The sequence below is a fragment of the Kogia breviceps genome, chromosome 7 (genome assembly GCF_026419965.1).
Source record: "Kogia breviceps isolate mKogBre1 chromosome 7, mKogBre1 haplotype 1, whole genome shotgun sequence".
NCBI classification, from domain to species: Eukaryota; Metazoa; Chordata; class Mammalia; order Artiodactyla; family Physeteridae; genus Kogia; species Kogia breviceps.
In genome coordinates, this window is record NC_081316.1 from 48,704,248 (window position 1) to 48,730,317 (window position 26,070).

Sequence of the window (26,070 nt, forward strand, 5' to 3'; positions counted from 1 at the left end):
AAAATAGGTACTTACAATAATGATTCATTATATTTTTCTTTTCTATTCCAAAATTCCATTTCTCACTTCTATTTTTCTATGGTATGCAAATTACCATCAGAAAAATCACAGTTTTAAAAACATGCTTGAATAATAGTGTCCATTAAATTTGTTCATGACCTGATTAATTTTTACAATATGCAGATATGATTTCATGTTTAATTTTGTTCTTCTTGATACTTCTGCCAAATTTCCTTCGTTTTTGTGACAACTTCATTTTGTCTCCTAATTTGTTTTTTTCCCTAATTTCTTCTACTTAAGAGAACTTAGACATAGCATTTGCCCTTTTATTTATCTAGGGCTCATTTCCATATAAAACACTTCCCTTAAAAAGGTTTACTTTTGTAAATTACAAAATATATTCTCCTTGACAAAAATCTAAAAATATAGAAGAATATAAAGGTGAAAATAAAAATTACTCATGATCCAACTACCCAGATCACTGTTAACACCTGTAAAAATATCATTTCCTTTACAGGTGCAACCAATGCTATTGTCCTGTCTATGCTGTCTTCCTGTACATTATACAAATTAATCACAGTTTAAAGCTTATAATTGGGCAAAGGCAGAATTTTTTCTTGTTTTTACAATACTCAGGATTGAAATAGCCCTGTTATTTATGAAGTAACCCTCATATGCCTAGAAAATTATTGAATGGTGCTCTCAAAAACTCTATTTGGTGGTGAGATGAATTGGGAGATTGGGATTGACATATATACATTGATATGTATAAAATAGCTAACTAATAAGAATTTGCTGTATAAAAATAAATAAATAAAATAAAATTTTAAAACCCCTCTATATTTGGGGTAAAAACACTGAGAAGCCCTATACTTTCAGTAGCAGGCCACCAATTTGATGATGAGTATGGGACTGAGGGAATTTCAAAATGAATAGGAGGGGAGGGAGAGAGAGAAGACTTAGAAGTCACTTGCAGTATTTTAACAGTAGAATGTTATAATGGCTGTTTTTCCCCATGAACCACGCTATGAATTGAGTGAATGTTCAGTAAATATGAACTAATCTTTGTGTTTCATATCCATTTTTTAGAACTCTAAAATAAAGGTATGAAGTGGAAGTGGGAAGTGTCCAAGAAAAGCTGGAGTAGAAGCTTTTTTTAAAGATACAAATGTTAATAGAAGAGAACTGTGGAAAACAAATTCAGGAAGAAATCTTTGACCAGAGCATGCTGTGGGAGGTGATCAGAATATGGGTCATTAGAAAATGTTAGCATGAGATTTAAAGAAATTTTCTTGTGCTGTCACTTGTTTCCCTGGTTCTTGTTTGATGACACTTCGCATTATCTCACCAAGGTTTTATGTGACTCCACAAAGCATTTCTATGCTGTTAGTCTCAGAAACAATACAAGAAATACAACGCCTTTATTAATCAATAAGCAAGGCGACTATTTGCACTGAGCAAGAGTGACCTGGACAGGCTCTTCCTGCCGCTTGCATACCTGTTGTTTCGCTAACATTTTCTCTTTTATTTCTAACTCCATTTTTAATTGTCTTTCCAGAAAGGCAGCTTTCTTCATGATAGTTGCTATAGTGATCTCCTTCTGATGAAGCTCCTCTGTTAGGTCAGAGATTTCATTCCTCATTCTTTCCTGCTCAGAGCTATGGTACTCTTCCTTCTGATAGAGTTGGCTTCTTATCTGCAGCAGACATTTTCCAGAAAATAGTAACAAATCCTTTATACAGCAGCTGAAAGGTTTTATTGGCCATGTTCGGTCTTCCCATCCTACTTAAAACTTTGCCAGACCTCACTTTACCCTCCTCTTCTGATCAATGCTAAATGCAAAAGATACTTACAATAATGATTCATTGACTTTTTCCTTCCAATTTCAAAATTTTTTTTTCACTTCTGCTTTCTATTGTATGTAAGTCATCACCAACTACTGATACCACTTTAATGATGACTTTGATAGGAAGGTGGGGAAAGTATTATCAAGCACTTTTCCCCCAGCTTCATTGAGGAATAACTGCTATACAAAAAACTGCACATAGTTCATGGATACAGTTTGGTAGGTTTGGACATACACTTGTGTTACTAACACCATAATCAAGAAAATAAACATTACAATTACATCTAAAAGTTTCTTTGTGTCCCTTTGTTGTTTTAATTTTGCTTACCTTCTTAACAAATTTTTAAGTGCACAATACCTTATTGTTTACTGTTGCACTGTGTTGTGCAGCAGACCGTGGAACTAATTCATCTCGTGTAACTTACTTCATACCTATTAAACCACCACTCTGGATTTGGTGCCAGGGAAGAGCACTGGACCCACAACCCAGAGGCTGATGAACCATTTTTTAGGGAGAAAAAAATTGGCTTAGAGAGGTTAAGTGACTTGCTCAAATTCATAAAGCTGTTAACCGGCAGAGCTAGGTCTAGAACTTAGGACTGCTGGATCTAAATTCAGTGCCTTTTTGGACTAAATCATGCTGTACTATTTGTGACTGAACACTATGTTTTTTAGAATCATGTTACAATAAACTTCAAACTTAAGGTGTCCAGCAAAAAGCATCACCTACTTTTCTTAAGCCGGTGGAGTCTCATATTCTTAACTTTAGCTAAACCTTCCACGGTAGAAACCTCTGGATCACCTTGGACTCCTCCCCTCCCTCATCCTCTCAAATCAAGGCAGGTAGCAAATTCTGTGCCTTCTATTTCAACCTCTCTTAAATCTCACCTCTGCTTTCCATTCCTATTACCACTGTCTTAGTCCAGCCTCCTCCCATCTTTCTAGAAATCTTTCACTCTCTCTAATTCTTGAGGTTCAGAGATAAAGTATGTAATTACCGGTCTCAAAAAAAAAAAATCACAGTCCATCGGGGGAAACAGGAAAATAAACAGAACACAGTGTAGCAACTGATATCAGCAGTATGTAGTGGAGTAGTGCTTACTCCAGCCTGGGGATGCCAGGATAGGATTCCCAGAGGAAGGGACATCGCACTGAATACTGAAGGATGAATGGAAGCCAGATGGAAGAGAGAGATGGAGGTGAGCTCCCAGCAACGAAGGCAGTGAAGGAGTGGGGTCAGAGGGAGAAGGCACACTCAGTGAACCGAAAGGAGTCTGGAGTGGCTGGGACTTGGCGCGTTGTGAGAAGTAAGGCTGGAGAGTTAAATAGGGGCCGTTCACAGAGAGATTTATATGAATTTACACTTCGGAACTTACTTCAAAAACTTATTTTTCATTTCATCTTTAAACATTTCAGGATATATCTCTAAAAGAATAGCGGTGTGCTCTCTCTCTTTTCTAACATAACCAGAATACCATTATAATGTCTTAAAAATATTAACAACAATTCCTCAATATCAAACAATATCCAGGCACTATCAAATTTAAAATTGTATCAGAAGTGTAATGAATGGTTTTCAGGTTTGCTTGTTTGAATTGAGATCTAAATATGGTCCACACATTGAGACTGGCACCTATCTTTTTGAAGCCTCTCTGTGCATGCATGTGCCTGTGCGTGTGTGTGTGTGTGTGTGTGTGTGTGTGTGTGTGTGTTCTGAGTACTCTGCATACATTGTCTTATTTAATCACCACCATCTCTATATTCCAGATCAGAAAATTAAGATACATAACTGTTCACAGTCACATTCTTGGTGACAGGCAGTCTGATTCTAGGTCCTTACCCATTGTGCTATGTAACCTCCGTGAGCATAGCCCTAGAACGTGGTTCCCACATTGGAAAAAAGCCAGAGTGGGATGACCTAACATGGAAAGTACTCAGGTCAGTAAGGCAACCATGGTCCAGCCTCAGGCTTTATACCATCAGTCTCTCATCTGAGTCTATTCTTTTTACTAAAATTTTTAGAATTTCAGAGTTGGACATAACCTTAGAAATCACATGGTCTAACTCCATCATTAAAAAAATGGAAAAAAAGACTCACAGGGAAAGGAACTGACTGGGTATAAGTTATCCAGCTCCTAAGAGCAGAAGCATAGACTAGGAGACTGAAGTACAAATACCTTCACCCCAGGACAATATTACATATCTCTTTTCGTCTCCCATCTTTTCTCTCCAATTTTTTTCTCTTACAATTTATTTGATGAACAATGGGTTTGTTCTATCATTTGCCCCAATTTGGACTTTGCTGACTGCATCCCCATGGTGTAGTTTAACATGTTCTCTTAAACTGGTATTTTTAAAATGTGGGAAAAAATGAATATATTATCACGAAGAAGGAGTAAGCTAGTTTCATTATTTTCACAACATTTAGATATTAAAACATGCTATACTGCAAAATTTCTTTTTAAATGAGATTAATTTACCTAGCTGTAAATGACTTTTGACTTTATTAAAAATGTCAATTTTATCACAAAATAAGTGACTAAAAATCATTCTATATTGAAAAAAGAGAAATAAAACACGTGCAAGATACATAATACATGGCTCTTGTTGGTTTTATTACAAGAGAATGAAAATGCTCTCTACAAACACTTCCCAGAAACTATAGCTATTTATACACAATTCATTTGTTACCTTTTCTGCACAGCAATGCATTATCTAGAGGTCTCCCAGAGTCTGTAAAGAGATTTGTGTCTTGCAGTCTCTCCCTCCACATCAAAACTGTGCAAAATCAGTAGATTCCTTCTAAGTTTTATTACTCTACCTAAACCTATGAGGTTAAGAACGGTGTAATTATATTTTAGGAGGATTTAATCAACCTTTTATCATAATGTATTCACTGGGGACTCCAGTCAAGAACAGTTTTTAAAGTTATATTTTAAAATATCAGTAAAATCAGTTTCATGGGATTATGTGAAAATATAAGGAAAATGATCATTAATTCATAACACCTTTTCTACACTTAATAGTTGCCTGACAGTCAATTCTTCAGGAGATGGGATTTGTCTTTTACATTATTATATTTCCTACAGAAATAAGCAGTATAGCAATAGTCCTACTAGATACTCAATAAATGTTTGTTTAATTTATACAAACAACTGAATTTATGACCCTGTACAATTATGGGAGACTTCAGCCTTAATATTAATTAATTTGTTCTCTAAATATTTATTTTCATTCATTGTGTGTCAGGCACTTTGCTGGGCACTGGATGATAATTCAAAGCCACATCCAGTATTTTCCTACTTTTAACAATTGTTTAGACTATATAGCATTGAATATTCTGTGTAATCCTTCAACTGAAAGACCAGAGAAGTGAGTAGCAGCCGTGAGAAACTCATGGGAAAGCCACTACTGAATTTTACTAGAGGAAGAGGAGAAGATAGTTTTTGTACCTGCCTAGCTCCTGGCAGAGTACTTGGCACATGTTAGGTGCTCAATGACAAAATGTGAGTGTAACCAATAACAATAGCAGCCAACATCCATTAGGTGCTTCCTCTGAGCTAGGTAGGCCCTGTTTTAAGCACTTTACTTGCATTATTTTATGGATTTTAACTTAAAGGAAGAGTATGAATTCTGGAGCCAGATTGCCTGGATTCAAATCTGGCCCCTGTCACTTACTAGTTATATAATATTGGCGGAAATTACTGACCTTCTCTGTGCCTTAGTTTCCTTAAATGTAAAAGAGGATAGTATTCGTACCTACCTTATAAGATGGTTGTGAGGAATACATGAATTAGGATTTGTTAAGCCCTTAGAACAGCTTCTGGCACATGGCAAGAGTTGTTTAAGCTTGTTTAATCCTCATCACAACCTTATGAGGTAGGGCTAATTATCCCACCCCCATCCTAGAAATGAAGACCATGAGCAGCTCGCATAGGCAACTTCCCAGAGCTTATGCACCTAGTGTGTGGTTGAGTGCAGGCCTCTGCTCTCACATTTCTTGCGGTCAGCTACCTTGCACGGACCCACAGGCCCTTTGTGTTTCCCGGGCAGTCTCCCAGCAGCAGAGTGATGACCTAAGGTTTGTGTTTCTTATAGCATCACACAGAAGAGTGTCAGAATGTGCAGCTTGGTAGGTTATTATCTTAGGAGAAAACACAGAGGAAAAAGAAGGGAGTGAGAGGGAAGATTTGTTTCCCCCTTTGTATTCAGAGACTTCAGATCTGCCTGGAAGAACAAAGCTCATTATTTGCCATACCTTGTTCAATTCTTTTTCATGATTTGGTTGATCTGGGGTCACTGCAAACAGCTCTTTCCGTTGTTTTTCTGATTCTTTAATAGATGGTGAATAAGATGATTCAAGTCTACAAATTATAATGAGTAAAAATTAAGCTTAACTTGATAAATTGTTACGATTATATTGTTAATTTAGGCCATCATAGGATGCAGAGATACATTATTAGTCTGTTGGAAACATTTCTAGTCACAGAAATGGCAAGTTCTAATACATTCAGGTCCCATAAGTATTTGCATATTTAACTGAGTGCAAATAGTCTTAGTGAAAAAAAATTAAACCTAGTTATTAATATGGAATTTCAATTATACATTAAAAATTGGCTGAATACTGGATTTGCATATGTAGATAAGATTTTTGGATAAGAAGAAAAGACTGTTTGGTATAATAAAATAGCTTGGGAGCCAGTTTAAAAAAGAAAATACACCTGACCTGCTTCTACATCGTGGAAAGGAACTATGTCAGGAGATGTCCGAGGGGAGCTACTACTCTGTAAAAGTGATCCAAAATGATTAAATCTGACAGTCTACCCAGAGAGAGTGCAAATATGTCTATTTTTTGGCTGCTCAATTTATAAAATGGAATAGCAACCACATATGGACACTAGAGAGGAAAGGCAGAAACTAGTATAAAAAGTACCATTTCCATAGGAAGGTTGGAGAACTAGAAACATGTAATGTTCACTTCCACATCAGGGAGGTTGGTTAAATTAAAAAACCATTAAAACAGAAAAATAAAGATAACCAGGCAAGAAAAGAAACATACTTTCCACTATTGCTGGACTAACCTGGTAGAGTCTGGGGTTTTGAGGAATGTACCCACCTATAAATGAGCATAATTTTAGATTTCCAAAGAGCTTTTTAAAAAGTTCCACAAATCAAAAACTTAAGCCACACATTCAAACACAACAAAATCTGAGTAATGATAGAGAAATAACTAATGTAAAGATGGAAAATAAAGGGCTCTTTTAAAAGGTATAAATTAATAGTGATATCCCTGAGGTACATATGTCTGGACTGGATTGCTTTTTTCTGATTATCAAATATACATGTTAACTGTAGAAAACAGAGTTTATCAGAGTATATACTGCGATAAATTGTCACCTAGGAAAAATTGTTGTCAGCATTTTTGTGTATATTAATTGTCTTTTTTGCCTGTGCATATGTGTATAAAAACATACATGTTTCCTGTATAATTAGAATGTACTGAACACATTATTTTTCAGTCCCCTTTTGGTTCCCACTCAGTAATATATTGTGAGTATTTTATCCAATATTCTCCTAATACATTATTTCAGGATCAATCTTAAATTTCTCTTATTTGCTATGATTTTAAAAAGGTGAAAAATGAAATTTCCTATTTTTTTGATTCTTCCTAAGAAATTCAGGGAGTGGAATGCTGAACTGAATGGTAAAACCTCACAATGATCTTATAAATTTCAGTGAGTGAATGGAAAGCTTGATGTTTATCAAGCTTTAATGTGAACAAGTTCAAAGAAGAAAACAATAATCATGCTAATATAAAGATATAAAGGAACTATCATTTATCTTGTAAGAAGGGAATGTAGAAATTATTTTTATAACTCTCAGCACATATAAGCCCAAGGTGTTTCTATAAGTAAGAAAAGAAAAAGCTAACAAAATCATTGCATTATGGAGAAAGGTTCTGAAAATGAATGAAGACATTATAATGCTACTATTATAAAGCTATTGTGTGTCTACACTCAGTAGCCTGGGCTGCTTCACCTTAATACAGCTGTAAAGACAAAACAGAGTCTAAATTTTAAAAAAAACCCAAACAATAAAGAGGATAGAATCATGTTCATATGAGAACAAACTAAAAGAATTAGAAACTTTCAGTGGGAAAGATGAAAGCTGAGAAAACTCTGCCCAAAGTCTAAAATACAATGGAAGCCGTGAAAAGTTAAACATCTATCTTTTCATCAAATCTCAGAATACTAGAACTGAAGAATATCCTTTACATTAGAAAGATGTAGTTTGGAGACCAAAATATATACCAACTTAAATAGAAGGTGGTGAGCAGGCATACCAGAAGAGTTGTATTAGCCAAATATGTGAATAACTGCAAGATTTTAGATTAAATCATGTATTGAAGGACAGTTGGCAATGTCTACAATTCAGCATTGGCCTTGTGAGAAAGCTCCAGAGAAAATACCTACAATGCTCTTCACAATCCAGAGCTAGACATGGGTTGAATGGTTTGCTCTTGTAGGACATTTTTAGGCATATACATTCCTTGCACGAAGACATTTCTCACCAACTCACCAAACTGGGACAGTGCCTTGCACATAATATATTTCCAATGGATTTATTAATGATCAGTGGTGATGACATATAGCTTATATATTTGAGCACTCTATAATGCTAACTGGCTAACAGGCATTCTACCATCCTTGGTTAGATGCACAGTAGGTCATTTTTACGGATCTTAATTTGCCATTTGTTGTTAAGTGTAGACCTCAAAGAAATGCTAGCAGGTCCCACAACTTTTTTTTTTTTTTTTTTTTTTTTTTGCGGTATGCGGGCCTCTCACTGCTGTGGCCTCTCCCGTTGCAGAGCACAGGCTCCGGACGCGCAGGCCCAGCGGCCATGGCCCATGGGCTTAGTTGCTCCGCGGCATGTGGGATCCCCCCGGACCAGGGCACGAACCCGCGTCTCCTGCATCGGCAGGCGGACTCTCAACCACAGTCCCACAACTTTGAAGAAATAATTATTGCCTTTAAAACAATGTAATTATTCTTCAATAAAATATCCCTTACCATTTGGCTGTTCAGTTTCTAAAATCCTATCATTGGTCTGGCATTAGCCTTCAGATGTAAGAAGGATTCAAGTTCTAATGAGAATTAGAACATCAGTGAATAGTTAGAACAGTCAAACTGTCTATTCACAAATATAAACATTTAATAATCCTCTGCAGGCCCATTTCCTTTGTGGTTATGTAGTACACAATATCTGTCTGATTTTAAAAAAGGAGAAAAAAGTCTGTTCTAACAAAACCCTTAATGGAACTGACATGGTGGTGAGTGTGGAGGCCAAAATAAATACAACATTTATGAGTGAAAAGTTAGTAACAGGTTTAAGGCCAACAAAATAAAAACATTTGAAAAATATGGAATAAATCTTATTTATCAACGTTGATAATTAAATACCAGCTCTATACTATTGTTTTTACGATATTCTGAAGAATAAAGTTCTAAGAAAGTCTCTGACTTCATTATGACACATAAATATCCACATATCAGAACATGATATAATTTTCTAGGTGAGTAAAGATACTGATTTTGAAGAAAATCACCAACTTTATTTTTAATATTTAATATTACCTAATCATTAACAGCATGTTAATACAAAACTGACTTTTAATTCTAGTTTCAAATATAAAACTCTTAAAAATATTCAAACATGATGTTTTGAATAGTTTTTCTCAGGCTGCTGAATATAAAAATATACCTTTTTCTATTTTCTGGAGCACTTTGGCACTCTCCTAGTTTTAATAATTCTCTGTACAACTTCAATCGTTCCATTTCTATAATTCTCAAGAGATCATCACGTGATTGTAACTCACTTTTCACCTCTAAGAGTCCTGCTTCCATGGCCTAAATAAAAACATCAAAAAATTTCAATCCTCACATTTGGATATCATGATGTATAATGCTTTTAAAACTATTTAACATCTATGAGGCAGCCTAATTTCAAATGAACTGATATATAATCCTTTGCTGGCTCTGTCTTACAGAATTTCATTCATTTATTCAACAAATATTTACTGAGCTCTTACTCTATGCTCAGCACTGAGGATACAGACACAGGATCTGTCCTCAGGAGCTTATAGTCTAGTGATAAAGACAAAGAAGCAACAAATATGGCCATACTGTATGAAAGAGGGAAACATAAAAGTATGAATAAAATATCACTGCATAAAATTTGAATTAATGCAAATAATTCCTAATTTAAATAAGATAATAGCCAAGAAAAATCTAATTTCAAAGCTGGCCAACAAAGTGAATTATAAACCATGGTTTATGGTTCCACTATTGCCCAATAGTAGCCCTACTTTAGTTGGTAACTAGAAATACCAGCAATCCTGTGAGCCCAGTGTTTTATTTGGCTAATAGCAGGGACTTGAGCAAGTTTAGAAGCTGTTGGGAAGGATCCAGTTTGGAGAGAGAAGGGGTAATACTAACAGTGTCAGGTTCCTGAGAGGGTAGGTGGGGTGGGTCCCAAAGCACAAGCGAAAGAATTTTGCCTAAAGCAAGAGTCCCTCTGCACCTGCAGTAGGAAAGAAGGAAGGAAGATGGAAGGGAGACACGTATATGCATTTGGAAATGGCGAGCTAGGAGAGGGGCCACCTGTTGGCTTCCATTTTCCTTGTGAAGGAAAAAGGCAATGTCAGGTCAGTGGAAGGAGAGGTGGAGGTCGGGGTAGGGGAGGGATTTTTCAGAGTGGAGAAGGTTTGAGATGGCCTTCAGCGGGAATGGGAGAGTTAGTTGTTTGGAGCAACACAGTAGGACTCCTGGCAGTGTTGGTACTCATTTGAGGTTTGTGCCCATGACCTGTTGAGTGATTTTCTCCAGCAGAACTTGGCTGTTCTCTGGGAGAGAGGAATGAAAGAGTCCTTTCATATCAACAGGTCTCCTCCACTCAATTACACAGAGAAATGAATATTTATTAAAGTAATTAATATTAAATAAATATTAATATATTTGATGACCCAAGTCATCAAATCCATCACCATTTTTATAGATGAGGAAATTGAGGGCCAGACTTGGTCCAAAGTTACATAGCTCATAAGTGGCAGATCCTGGAATGGAAAAATCCAGATCTTTTGTCTACTAGTCCAGTTAGAACATTCAAGATGCAAAAATAATTGTTTCATGCAAAATAAGGAAAGCAGACCTGTAGCTTATTGGTAAAGATGGGGGGTGGGTGTTGTTCTGAGGGCACTGCTAATAAAAGCTGTAAAAAAACCACTGTTGAGGGCTTCCCTGGTGGCGCAGTGGTTGAGAGTCTGCCTGCCGATGCAGGGGACACGGGTTCGTGCCCCGGTCCGGGAAGATCCCACATGCCACGGAGCGGCTGGGCCCGTGAGCCATGGCTGCTGAGCCTGCGCGTCCGGAGCCTGTGCTCCTCAACGGGAGAGGCCACAACAGAGAGAGGCCCGCGTACCGCAAAACAAAAAACCACTGTTGATATTTTCAAAAAATCATTTGTTCAATAATGCTTTATATATCAATAATAGATACATTCAAATATAATCCATATACCATAAAATTCACCCACTTAAAGTGTACAGTTCGGTGGATTTGAGTATATTCACAAAGTTGTGCAAGCATCACCACTATCTAATTCCAGAACATTTTCATCATTCCTAAAATAAACCACATACCCATTAGCAACCACTCATTTTCCCTTCCTTCCAACCCCTGGCAACCACTACCGTATGTTGTGTCTCTATGGAATTACCTATTCTGCACAATTCATACAAAGGGAATCATATGACATGTGGCCTTTTGTGACTGGTTTCTTTCTCTGGGCCTAATGCTTCCAAGGTTCATCCATGTTGTAGCATGTATCAGTACTTCATTCCTCTTTATTAATAATATTTAATTGTATAGATATACCACTTTTTTCATCAATTGATGAACATTTATTTGGGTATTTCCTTTTTGTAGCTATTATGAATAATGCTGTTATGAAATTCATGTATAAGCTTTTATGTGGACATACGTTTTCTTATTAATTCTTATGCAAAAATTCACAGCTTAGAATTATAATCATGTAGACAGTATAGGAGATATGGGTTCCCAGATAAACTTTCTTTTTTTTACCAAACTCTTAAATATAATGTATTATTTTCCAGGAGACCTAGAGACCTGGGTTCAGTAAAAGACCTAGCCGCAATACTTTAGCCCCAGAAATTCCTGGCTGATTTGGAAATAAGAATGAAAATATATTCAAATAGGTGACTTAACAGACTTGTTTGGATAAAGTCCTTGTCTCAAACAGTGGGGATTTTTCAGATGAGGATAAAATTCCAAAATAAACAAAAGAAATGTGAAACAATAGATTAGCAAACAGAAAGACAAATTAACTTGATGTGAATGTCATCCATTACTTTACCCAATTGAGGAAGGCACTCTCTAGGCTCGATGCATTGAAGATTTACTACCAGGGAGCAATCTAACATGAACCTGCATGTAGAAGAGTGAGCCTGCTTTCACTTGGGGAAGGGGCGGGGTACAAAAGGGCTCTAACTCCAGGGCAATGAAATGTAGTGTCACCATGGAATTCTGTAAAATGTGATAATAATGGAGTCTATTTGTGTACTGTCATTAGAAAATAATACCTAAAAGAGTGACATTTGGAGATATCATTAAGGGAAAAAAAAAGCTTACTTGTGATCTAGCTGCACAGGTAGAAGAATTTATGTTAGAATTGAAACTTTTACGATTATAATGATTTGACAGGTTTTTCTAACATGAAGGGATTTGTGAAAGTTTTTAATTATAATTGACAGCATTATGTAAAATTGACTAGAAAGTGCAAAAAAAGAAGCTTTGTTGATATTGATAAATTGAGTTGTTTTATGACTTGTGTAATATCCCTTTGAATTCAATGTTAATAATACTGAGTTGACACAAGAATTGGTGATTTAACTTAGATTAGGTGATTTTAAATTAGTATGCTTTTGTATAAAAGTCATATCAATTATTTGTCAGTGTGGATGCAAATATTCAGGAAAACGATTCTCTGGTACTTGATTCAGTTACTGGAACACTTTCAAGTTTGTTTGGAACAACTTGGGTATGTAAATCTCTACTTTTTTAACTGTAAATTTTATGAAATCTTAATACAGATTGGGAACATCCGGTGAATACTAAACATCCAAATTGAGATGTGTAAGTGTAACATACACACCAGATTTTGAAGACTTAATATGAAAAGAAATGCAAAATATCTCATTAATAATTTTTTACATTGATTATATGTTGAAATGATAACTCTTTGGATATATGTTGTGTTGAATAAAGTTTATTACTATTATATATTAATTTCACCCATTTTGTATTACTTCTTTTAATGTGGCTACTAGAAAAGTTTAAATTACATTTGTGGTTTGCATTATATTTCTATTGGACAGTGCTGCTCTAGTACCTTAATGACACATTAACAAGCAAACAAAAAAGGTCCATTTTTTTGGCACAGATATTAGAAAAAATGCAGAACAATTTATTTCTGTCATTAACTGCCAATGGGAAATACTGTACACTTTCAAAATGTGCGTAATGCAGCACAGTAAATAAACATATGCAATGGAATTAATAGCTATGCTGACACATTTCAAGGTTGTGGAAAGACAACTGAGAAGATGTGATTCATGTGAAAATTCAGATGCAGCTGGCATTAAAGTGTGTTGTAAACTAAAGAGAATTTTATATACAATAAGTGACAGTAATTCAGACCGAAATGGTTGTCTTTTTAAATTCATGTGCAAGACGTGGAACACCATCATATGACAGTTTTGCAAAAAGAGAAGAGAAACTTCTTTCTAAATACATGCACTGGTTACAGTGATTATTCAATTCTAATTATTCCCATTTGGTAAAATATAAATTTTGTAAAGCAAGTTTTAGGCCCATCTGTTTAGTTAGAAATTTGCTTAATGGTTTGAGAGAAGCAGTGATTTTGAACCCTCAATCAGCTATCAAGCAGTAAATAACTGATACTTATTCTAAAGCAAAAGAATGAAACATAAGTAAAATTTGGAAGTAAAACAGGGAAAAGTCCAAACAAAAGCATCATTTTCAGCATTTTTTTCTAGTTGCATCAAAATTAATTAGTGTTTTCCTGGAAGTAGAAATCTTAGCTTTTAGACACCTTGAAGTTCTTGAATCAAATTACTTCTCAAAAATCTTTTCATTAGAACTATAATATATTTTGTGTGTGTGTGTGAAACATACTCCAGAATAATTTGATTTTTTTTCTACAAGTGAATCTTTGTGATCCTGGTGCAGCCTCTAGCAGTATAAAGACAGCCTCTAGCAGTATAAAGACAGCTGCAAAATGTAAATTTAAGTCGTCTTGAAATCAGGGCCAGAGGTGTGACCAGTGGCCCCTGTCCAGGGGGTTGAAGGGGAAGCGGCCCCTGGGAGGAAGGAGAGCCTGTCAGAACCAGCAGTCATGTAAACCCAGTTCCACCAGGGCTGATGGCGAGCTAAACACTAGAAAGCACCTGGATAAGCTCTAGAGCAGAAGAGGAGGGGCTTGTCTCATTTACATTCTAGTGAATCCAGAGAAAACATAGTCAATAACTTTTCTGTTTCTAGAAGATGTATGGCTTTCTCAGTGTTTGGCATTTGTGGTTTAGCTTGGTTTTTGTGCATCTGCTTTCTCATTTGTATTGGAATAACACCCCCTCCCCAAACAAAGTTGGAGTTTGGGGTGGGAAGCTGTACTTCTCTTAGAAATGCCACAGGATAGGAGAAGCTGGGAGCCTGTGCTCTGTCCCCTTGCCAACGTGGGGACAGGGGAACACAGAAGATAGATGTTGGCAGAGAAGGAAGTGAAAGGATGAATCTCACATGTAATCCCACATACAATGCGGCAGAATGAGGGGAGGAGAAGTCGGCCCAACACTAAGAAATGACCCTGGGAAGACGAGCCTGAGGTGGAATATCTTAGAGAAGTGGGAGTCTGCTCAGGTAGTGACCTGGAAAGGTGACCTCAGCCTGAGGAGGGAATGGAGTGGGACTAAGAAATGGGCCAACTGACATAGAGGAATCAGTAGAAAAAGGCTGAATGTGTTTGCTGGTGGGAGATAAGACCTAGAATGGGAGAGAAAACCACAGAATGTCTCAAGTAACTGGGAGAGCCATGAATAAGAAATACATATTTAGTTGAGAAATTGGTAATGATAATTTTTTTTTTTTTTTTTTTTGGTACGTGGGCCTCTCACTGTTGTGGCCTCTCCCGTTGCGGAGCACAGGCTCCGGACGCGCAGGCTCAGCGGCCATGGCTCACGGGCCCAGCTGCTCCGTGGCATGTGGGATCTTCCCAGACTGGGGCACGAACCCATGTCCCCTGCATCGGCAGGCAGACTCTCAACCACTGCGCCACCAGGGAAGCCCGGTAACGATCAATTTTGATGAATGCTACATAACCTTCTTAGCGGTTCCAAGAGAGAGACAAAAAAAGATTTTTGAGTTAAGAAAAATATTAATCCTTGGAAAAACCATCCATCACATCTACCAAGGTGGAGTTAGCTCCTATTCGGTAAACGATTATGATAAGGTTAATGGTGATAAATCACAGGGAGTGACCCTCATGCCTCACAGGGAGATGATTAGATTGTCAAACCCTTAATAATTTCCTGGGTCTCCAGCCCAGGATTCCTGAGAGGCAAAGAGGCACAGCATCAGAGGAATGAACACTGGGGACAGAGGGTGTGGTGTGGCTAAAGGGCCATGGTTTTTAAGAAGAGACGTCTGTGAGAGACCACTGTTCTACTGCACTGGTAATATTTATTATTATGTCGCTGCAGAACCCGAGTGCACCTAGTGGGGAAAAGTACCCATGAGATTACTGAATTTACTCATCAAGTAAGAATTACTTATTAAGAGGAAATATGAGCTGAATTTACATATGTAATAAAATATTAGCTTTCTAATCCATACACCTGTTGAGTCATCATTTGTACAACTCATGGGCTTGTAACAGTTGAAAAACAAATAAATCTTTACCTGGCACTGTCTTTGGTACATTTTCAGCTCTTGTAAGAGCTTCTGATTTTCATCTTGTAACTTATTCCTGCTTAACGCTATTTCACTCACAGCTGATTTTAATTTTTCAATAATGAACTCATCTCTTTCATTGGTTTCACAACTGGTATCTGGTTCACATATCCAAGGAATTTCAGAGCTGCTGTCTTCTATGCCCTGTTTTTTACTATTTAGTGGAGTTTGGTAATTTTGCGCCTGTTTCTGAGAAATATGAAAATTGTGTCAGTTAAGTGAAGAATATTGTATTTAAGCTTACATAAAGTTCAAGAATGATAGAAAAGAATTGGTAAAAACATCTTTAAATATATTATTAGATAATGAAGCTTTGTCCTTCATAATTCAGTCTTGTGTTTATTCTGAAACCTCAAATTCAGGTGGCATAAAGAGAAAATATATCTGTATAACCTCAGAGCAAAGATGCAGAGTAGAGTAGATGGCTTTTGCTAGGGAATTCTTATTCAGCAAAAAAGAAAATATAGAAGATATGAAAAAAAAGCATGGATTCAATTACATAATAGTTGAAAATGTCTCTATGACAAAAAATAAACAAAATAAAACAAAAAATCTGGATTGTACAAAAAAGTTGTCAACATGTATAACAAGGGTAATTTCTGATGTACAAAAACTTCTATACATCAATAAGAAAAAGACAAACAACACAAAAGAAAAGTGGTCAAAGTTTATGCATGGCAATTCACAGAAGAGGAAATGAAAAAGGCTGAGAAACACAAGAAGAGATGCTCAACCTTACAAGTAGTCAGAGAAACGTAAAGCAAATGAAGTCAAGGTTACTATTAGTTCATCAAGTTAGTAAAAATCAAAAGACGGATAGTCCATGCTGGTGAGAGTAGGGGTAGTCTTGTTGCCTGTTCATGAATTATAAATTACTATCATTTTAAAGATAGTAATCTGCTAATATTTATTAAAAATGTGAATGAACATACCCTTTGGTTCAGTGATCATTTCTAGGATTTTTATTTAACAAAAGGAAAGTATTCATATTTAAAGATGTACATACAAGGGTATTTGTTACACTACTGTAATAGCAGAAAACTGGAAACAACCTGAGTGTTAGTTAATAAGGAAATGACTGAAAGAATTATGGTACATCTACGATATACTATGGTATATATGATATATATACACTATAAACTTTGAAATATTTTAATTAAGTAGTGACTCAAAAGGCTATTCATGGCTTATTAAGTAAAAAAGCAAAATTTAAAAAAGAAAAATATACAATTTCCACACAAGCATATATTTACATATTTGTACAAACAAAAGAAAATGTATGTGAGGATAAACAGCTAATTGTTAACAGTGTTTATATTAAATGGATAAGCATGGAGTAGAGGATGAGGCTATCAGTTTTACATCACATTATTTTGTACTGTTGAATTCAGGGAACACGTATAACATATAATTCAAGTAACTTAAAGAAAGAATGAAAAATAAGTATATATCAAACAAAAATGCTTCTTACCAGCTTTAATAAAAATTCCAAATTCCTTAGGTAAGCCTTTAAGGCTTATTACAATCTAATATCCAACTCACCAGCCTTCCCTCCCGCTTACTGCCCCTTCACCTCCCGCATGGACTTCCAGCCAATTGGCTCACTTTCCATTCCCTGAATTTGCCTTTTGCTCTCTTGCCTCAGTGACTTTGCTCATGTTATTTCCACCACCTGGAATACATTCTCTCTTGTCTCAAAATATAGCCATTCTTATTCTAGGCCCAGGCCTAGTCCCACCCCTGCTGGAGGATGTTTCCTGACTATCTCAGTCCAAATTTTTCTCTTACTCCTTCGACCTCCAAAAGGATTTGTATCCTTTTCATTCACTTGTCATTAATTATCTGTAAACCTGTACATGTATTATCTGTGTCTAGGCTGTAAGGTTCTAGAGTGCTAGAACCAAGCAATCTTAAGACTTTCTAAATGACTGGCTCATAGTCATGCAAAAACATGTTATTTAATGACATAATAACAATGGAGACTTTTAATAGCACCACCTTCTGAGACATACAGACTAAAGTCACCATTACAGATATTTCATGCACTTGTAACTCTACCCAGTGTTGGACCTACTCTGGTTATTTTCCCTTAGATGGCATTTGTATCTGTAGAAGGATTACATGCTGAATGGTAAAGAGAGTAATAGTATTTAACCTCTAATTTATTCTGATTTAGAGGATAGTATTAGATAATGTACCTGAAACTGATTACACTTCTCAGATAATACTTTTTGTTGAGCATCTAAAGAAACCAGATGAGTCTGATATAGTATCTCCTGCTTGTCCCATGCTCTTGACTTTGCTCTAAATTCCTTTAAAAAGTGGAGAGAGAAATATAAATTGAAAAAATTATTCATTTTAAAGAACAATGAACAGGGCTTCTTTCATTTGTACATCTTTCTTCTGAGAAAAAAGGTAAATCCATTCTTTCCCCATAAGGAAAACAAAAAAGTATCAAATCACTCATCTTGGATTTACTAATAGATATATCTTCTAATTTTTGCTAGGAAAGTATGGAATTGAATCTGCTATTTTATTTTTATTTTTAATTTTTATTGGAGTATAGTTCCTTTACTGCATCTTTTTAAAAATAAGGATTTTGTTTGTTAAAAATGTAAAACTTTTATAACAAATAGCAGAGTTAAAAACAATTTTTGCATCAACTAATACTTCCTTTCTATTTCCTGAGCTGACACCAGAAGTTTTTTTCCCTTCTTTCATTCTTTACACTCAGTCACCAAACCTGCTCCCTTGTTTTTGAGGGGGTTGGGGCTGGGACTGATTTAGTGACTTTGTCCCCTGTGGCTTTCAAAGCTGTTATCCCAGGTGAAGCCAAGATTGACCCATTCTTGAGAACAGACAGAACAACCATCTCAGGCCTCCTTTAGGCAGTACCAACTGGGCTAAGCTGGGGAAGAAGTGGTAGAACTACTTGATACAGCATGCTCTCAGTTCTTCACCATTTTGCTCAAATAGTATCTTCACGGAGCCTGGTTATCTGTTCACAAATTTATAAGAGGAAAGAATGTGGCTCTGGGAATCCCAAAGAAAACTTCACTGCTTCTCAGTTTTGCCTAGGGCTGGCCATCATATCTCATCTTTCTGTCCAGGCTGTAAGCAACTTAAGGGTAAGGACTATGTATTTCATTACTTTTGTATTGCTCACAGCGCATGGCAAAGGGCCAGGCACCACTTGCATGAATGTACAAACAAAAGCATGGTATTAATATTTCCAAAAATGTAAACATTTCTCACTAAATTTTGCAAAGAAAACAATGTGGTTGGAAACAAACTCTATAGCTACTAAGTCCATAGTGATATATTACTGAATGTAATACATGGCATGAATGCGTTGATGTTTCCAATTATCAACTCAGTAGTATTAAGTACCTAGTGTCCAGCAGGTACTGTGGAGAGAGGAGAATTTGGAAATATTTCATGATTAAAAGAAACAAATTTTTGAAAGAAAAAATCAGTTTATATATAAAGTAGGGAAATGTACATGTAAATAATTTTACAGTATTAGTACAATAATAGTGCCACATAAAAACCACGCAGATGATGCCATGATTATCTTAGCCATCCCCAATAATATGTCAATTGGAAAAGAGTTCATTTGGCTAGAGAGATTGGCGATGCTTTGAAGATGGCTGAAACGACTGGATTGGCTAGCTGGAATATAAATATACTAATTTAGAGAATGAAAGCTACATCTTGCTTAAAATGAGAATATGGCATTTCATATTTTCTATAGAGAAATGATTTTAAAGAATATTTGGGGAAATCTTCATTTTATAAATCCAAAAGTCCCAAAATAATCAGTGAAAGAAGGCTATAAATTGGGAGGCTTTTATAGTAATTAAAGGTGACCTGAAATTGAGCGGTGGTAATAAAGAGGGAGAAATATAGATAGACCCTGTTTTAAATATATAATAATACCCTGATAAATAGACCATATTCATTAAGATCAATGGAGACAGTTCATTTAAAGTTATTGACTTTGATCCTGACATTTGACAATTTAAAATTAGGTACATGAAAACAGGGTCTTCGGAAATAGTGACAAATTTACAAAACTAGGTACAATTCAAATCAGTACAAGGTGGATTAAAAAATTGCTGTTTAATTTAGAAAGGAGTTTTTGGAGTCAGAAGTCAAAATGTGGGCAAGGTTGACTTGCACAGTTCATATCTTTCAATGATATTAATACTTAACACCCAGCAATCTCAATCTTGACAATAAATATTTCCCAGCATGCTTTAGGAGGAGGCAGGAACATCAGCCTCACTTCCTTACAAATTCTACAACAGGTAGAAATGAGGCCAAGAATGAGGCCAAACAAGGCTAAAAATGTGTGTCACAAACATATCGGCTGGTCCTTATAACAGTCCTGGTTTCCTTGGTCTTACAGATTTATTGGTTTCAAGATCAGCAAGCAAGCAAGCACAATATCTCCAGCAGTCATGGGGCCGTGCAAAGACAGAGAGAGCTTTATAAGGATTTTGTAGAGACTGGAGGTGTCGGCCCAGGCTCCAGTTCCAGAGGCTCTGTACACTTGCCTAAACCTCCAGAGTAAGTTCTCCACAGCTAGAAACCTTTTCTGGGTCTTTAAGTTCGAGAGTGGATCAGAGGCATTAAAATCAAAGTTTCTAGCAGAAGCTATATTATTATATATATATTTTTAATCCCTCTACTAAATCTTGAGAGGTAGAATGACAATTTCTTTAGTGATTACTGTATGTCAGGGACTCTACAAACCTCCACTTGAAAGATAGTTTTAACTTTTTAGTACGAAAATTTTCATACTTACATAAAAGTAGAGAGTAAAACAAACTCCCATGTACCCTTCACTCAGCATAACTACTGTCAACTCAGTCCATCTATATTTCATCTACCGCTCCACCCTTTCTTGTTGGAGTATTTTAAGGCAACTTCCAGACTTCATGTATATTTACCCCCAAATGCTTGAGTGTGCATCTAAACACACATGCACACACATATATTTTTTTCTTCCATAACCACAATGTCACTTATATTTTTAGCCCCCACTTATTGGTGAAAACTGTAATCTCTGTGAAGTTAACAGCTTGTCTAAAGGTCACAGGGCAAATAAACGAGTCAGTCAGGTCCTATTTTAAGTTGTAAACTGTCAGGTTCTTCCACTATAGAAAGCTGCTTTCCATTGCTCGATCACTGTACCAGTGCATAAATGTTTGTCCCCAAGGAGAAACATGCTTAGATGTAGACTAAAACTGGAACAGCCCATCTCCTACACATTAGTTTTTCAGATGCCTCTAAGCAAAAACAGGTACATGAAGGATCTCTGTAATAAAATAGATTAAACTGTATCTACACAGTGTGCTTAAAAATTTTTGTATAAGTACAAACATATCAAGTCATACTTTGCTACTAATTTCCACTATAATTTCATGAGACACATTTAATATAAATATTTAGCTCCCTAAATGTAAAATGTATACACACAAAGTATTTAATTTAAGGCTTTTTCTTTGTCCAAACAATTTATATGAATGTAATTCTCCCACTAATCCCCATGAGAAGTCAATCAAATGGAACATCAGTGACTTAAGTGCATTTTCAGTGAAAGCTCATGTATATTACATCGCAATCTTTGGGCATCTTCTGTGGGACCAGAATATTTCAGAAGCCAGTCTAGTTACACCATTGCAAGAGCCAGGGAGTTATACACAGTGCATTTTCCTAGAGGGTCAACCTTACCTAGTGGTAGTAATTTTGTATTTTAAAAAATGTACATTTATTATTCAGTACAATATAAAATTTGCAGGAATTTAAAAACTAAAACCAAAGACTTCCAACAAAGTTCTTGCAATAGGCTGGGTTTAGGACTGTGATTCCAGTTTTTTTTTTTTTTTCTGCTCTTAAAAATATTTTGGAGGAAAAGTTTAAGAAGGACTTAACTGAAGAGTCAGGTGATAAAGATGAAGAAGTATGAAACGGGGCAAGGACAATCAGATTGGAGAAAGACAGAGATAAGAGTCATTAGACAAAGGAAAGGGGCAAATCTGGGCTGGAATATGAGAGTAAGAGAAAGGAACAGATCAAAGATTCCTAAGAGGTTTCTACCTGGGTGATTGGGAAGTACAGAACCATTACCTATTAACAAAGTAGAAGAAACTGAAATCATTGGCTGACAGTGGGAAAAGCTGGGGTTTAGGGCTTAACAGTGAAAAAAAAATGACTGGGATAACATGACAGGGGTCAACTTGAGGTCAATTAAAAAACAATGATTGAGCAGCACTGGGAATTTAGCTAAGGTTAGAGAACAGGAATTCATACTAGAATCTATTTGTTGTTATGTGACCAGTTAGCAGGAATACTCAAGGGCACAGGGAAGAAAAATAGCTGGTTTATTTTTTCCAAGGTTGGAAAGTTAAGGGGATTAAAATAAGTGCATCTATGACACAGTAAACCTTTATAGGGACTGAGATTTTAGAAGTTCCGGGTAACACGGGGTAGCTATATTGGAGTGGCACTACCTCTTCAAAGAAAAGATCCTGAAACTTCAAGCTCTGTTCTGAAAACTGCTATGAGGCTTCATTGGGATTTAAGTACCTAATAGTTAAACAGCCATTAAAAGATTTACTAGACACTTGCTTTAAGTGACCCCAGGGATGTCCTTCAATTTCACTCAACATCTGCAGTTCCTTTGAACATTTTTTTTTCTCTCCAGAAATGCTGATATACATAAAAGATGTATAAATCGAAGTGATGTTTTAATTCACTAAGTGCCTGAAGGGAAGGTGCACTAAGAAAATATATTCAATGAGAAGCTGATTTCGAATGGAGTTTGTTACCACAGCGGTACATGTCATTGTGCACACTAGAGACAAATAGCCCTCAACAGCAACAACAGAAACCAATCTCAATACACAGGGAGAAACTAAGAAAATATAGCTCACCTCTAATTTCTGGTTCAAATTGCTCAGTTCAAAGGGTATTTCTTCTTTGACGTGTGGTACTTCTTTTTGTAGAAATTTATTTTGTTTCATCTGGTATAATCTCAGTTTTTCAAAGCTATTAGTTAGTTTGGAGAACTGTAAATAATACAGAATGCTAACATTTTACTATTGGTTATTTCTAACTCGATTTCACGATAGTTCTTTTCTTGTGTACCTCTTTCAAAATTTAAGTCATGATTAGGAAACGCAGTAAAGCTTAAATGTTCCAATTAGTGAAGATAGAACCAGTTATTAAAACTAAATCATTGAAGCTGAACGCAATTCAGCTTTCATGTAAATTTGGAACTTCATTAACTGCACAGTTAAACAGCGATTCACTTGATAAAATGTTTTGTTCAGTTTTGTCTTAACCATATGTAGCAAGGCTCAAAATTTAAAACAACCAAGTTTTTTTTCTTACTTTTATTTAGTGCCATCTTGTGTTGACGATTTTAATTTCAGTAACTCAATCTATAAAATAACCAACTTATACTCCATTTAAGAAAACTGAGGACTTAATTTAAAAGATACAAACAACATACACTTATTCATGTTGATATAAGTTTAAATAAAATTAAATATCAAGCTTGATATAATCTTTTTCTTACCAGTAATTCTTGTTATAACTTAGACTCTGTATTATTTTTTTTCTTGCTTCTACCTTCAAGTAGTTGATTATAAGTGGCATGGTCTATCAACATTTGTGAGGAAATTTCTAAATAACTTAACAAATTTTTTTGTTTTTATTTTTTATCTTGAAATAAGTATAGATTCAGAAGAAGTTGCAAAGATATTACAGAGAGGTTCTGGGTTTTCTTCACCCAGTTTCCCCAAATATTTACATCTTATTGAACTATATAGTACAGTATCAAACCCAGGATTGATGTCAGTACAATATATGCATGAGTGTATCAATAGTTCATTCCTTTTTATTGCTCAGTATTATTCCATGGTATATGGAAGTAACCACAGTTTGTTTGACCATTCACATGTTGAGACATTTTTGGTTGCTCCCAGTTTTTTACTATTATAAGTAAAGCTGTGAAAAATTGTGTCTACTTTATCTGACAGTAATGTAGTCATTGCTGCTTCCTTTTTCCTTCTCACATTGTTTTTTAAAATTGATATATAATTCACCTACTATAAAATTCACCCTTTAGAGTATATACTTCATTGGTTTCTAGTATATTCATAGTTGCATAACCATCACACTATCTAATTTCAGAATATTTTCATCACCTCCATTAGAAACCCTATATCTATTAACAGTGACTACACATTTCCTCCTTCCCCAAGGCCTGGCAACAACTAATCTACTTTCTGTTTCTATAGATTTGCCTATTCTGATCATTTCATATTAATGGAGTCATACAACATGTAGTCTTTTGTGTCTGGTTTCTTTCACTTAACATAATGTTTTCAAGGTTCATCCATGTTGTAGCATATGTCAATATTTCATTCCTTTTAATGGCTGAATAATATTTCATTGCATGGATATACCACATTTTGTTTATCCATTCATCAATTGATGGACATTTGGATTGTTTCCACTTTTTGCATATTATGGAAAAATGCTGCTATGAACATTTGTGTACAAGTTTTTGTGTGGATATATGTTTTTATTTCTCTTGGGTATATACCTAGGAGTAGAATAGCTGGGTCATATGGAAACTCTAAGTTTAACTTTTTAAGGAACTGCCAAACAGTTTTCCAAAGTGGCTGTACCATTTTTCCTTTACAGTGGTAATGTATAGGGTTCCAATTTCTCCATATCCTCACCAACATTTGCTGTTATCTATCATTTGGTTATAGCCATTAGCAGGTGTGAAGGGGTATCTCATTATGGTTTTGATTTGCATTTCCCTAATGACTAATGATGTTCAGCACTTTTTTATGTGCTTATTGGTCATTTATATATCTCCTTTGGAGAAAGGCCTATTTATATCTATGCCCATTTTAAAATTTGGTCTTCTTATTTTTGTTTGTTTAAAATTTGGTCTTTTTATTGTTGACTAGTAAGACATTTTTCTTTTAATTCTGGACACTAGTCCCTTATCGAATATATGATTTGCAAATGTTTTCTCCCATTTTGTTGGTTGTCTTTTCACTTTCTTTTGGAGTGCTTTGAAGCACAAAGGTTTTTAAAATTTTCATGAAATCAAGTTTACCTAATTTTTCTTGTGCTTTGGTGCCAAATCTAATAAACTATTGCCTAATCTGAAATCATGAGGATTTACTCCTATGTTTTCTTCTAAGAGTTTTACAGATTTAGTTTTTATATTTAGGTCTTTGATACATTTTGAGTTAATTTTTGTCTATGGTAAGGGTTGAACTTAATTCTTTTTCATGTGGATATCCAGTCGTCCTGTCACTTTTGAAAAGACTATTCTTTCTCCATTGAATTATTTTTGCACCACTTCTGCTTTCTTTTGATTAATATTTGTAGGGTATATATTTTTCTATCTTTTTTTTCTATTTTTTACTTTCAATATACATATGTAGTTATATTTGAAGTGAGTTTCTGGAACACAGCATACAGTTTGGTCATTTTAAAAATTTACTCTGTAAATCTCTATCTTTTAATGTGTATATTTAGACCATTTTCATTTAATGTAATTATTATTATGTTAGGGCTTAAGTCTGACATTTTTTGTTTTCTGTTTGTTATCCAGTTTTTGGTTTCTCTGTTTTAGCTTTCCTGACTTCCTCTGGGTTCTCTGAACATGTTTTAGAATTCCATTTTGATTTATCTATAGTATTTTTGAATGTATTTCTTTGTATAGCATTTTTAGTTATTGCTCTAGGTGTTATATTATAGATACATAGCTTATTACAATCTACTGCTGTCAACATTTTACCAGTTCAAGTGAAGTGCAGCATCTTAGTTCTCTTTATGTCCCTTTGCCATGACCCATTTCTAACATTATTGTCTTTAAGAAATTTCTCAATATACATTAAGAATCACTTTAGACACTTACAATTTTTGCTTCAGCTGTCAAACAATTCATCAATAGAAAACTCAAGAGAAGTAAAGTCTATTGCATTTACCCATGTTTTCACTTTTTCCAACTTTTTTCTTCCTTCCTGATGTCTCAGAAGTTTTTATCATTTCTTTTCTACCAAGAGAACTTCCTTTAGC

The 26,070-nt window shown here is 35.4% G+C and overlaps 1 protein-coding gene across 1 annotated transcript in view; it reads right to left on the minus strand.

The window, feature by feature from the left end:
• The window catches only part of DEUP1 (deuterosome assembly protein 1), a 210,387-nt gene that overhangs the window by 35,664 nt on the left and 148,653 nt on the right, over positions 1-26,070 (minus strand). Inside the window, 6 exon segments of the mRNA XM_067038290.1 lie at positions 1,499-1,696; positions 6,105-6,210; positions 9,611-9,756; positions 15,901-16,140; positions 18,150-18,263; positions 22,893-23,027. Coding sequence (XP_066894391.1) covers positions 1,499-1,696; positions 6,105-6,210; positions 9,611-9,756; positions 15,901-16,140; positions 18,150-18,263; positions 22,893-23,027 — 939 coding nt within the window.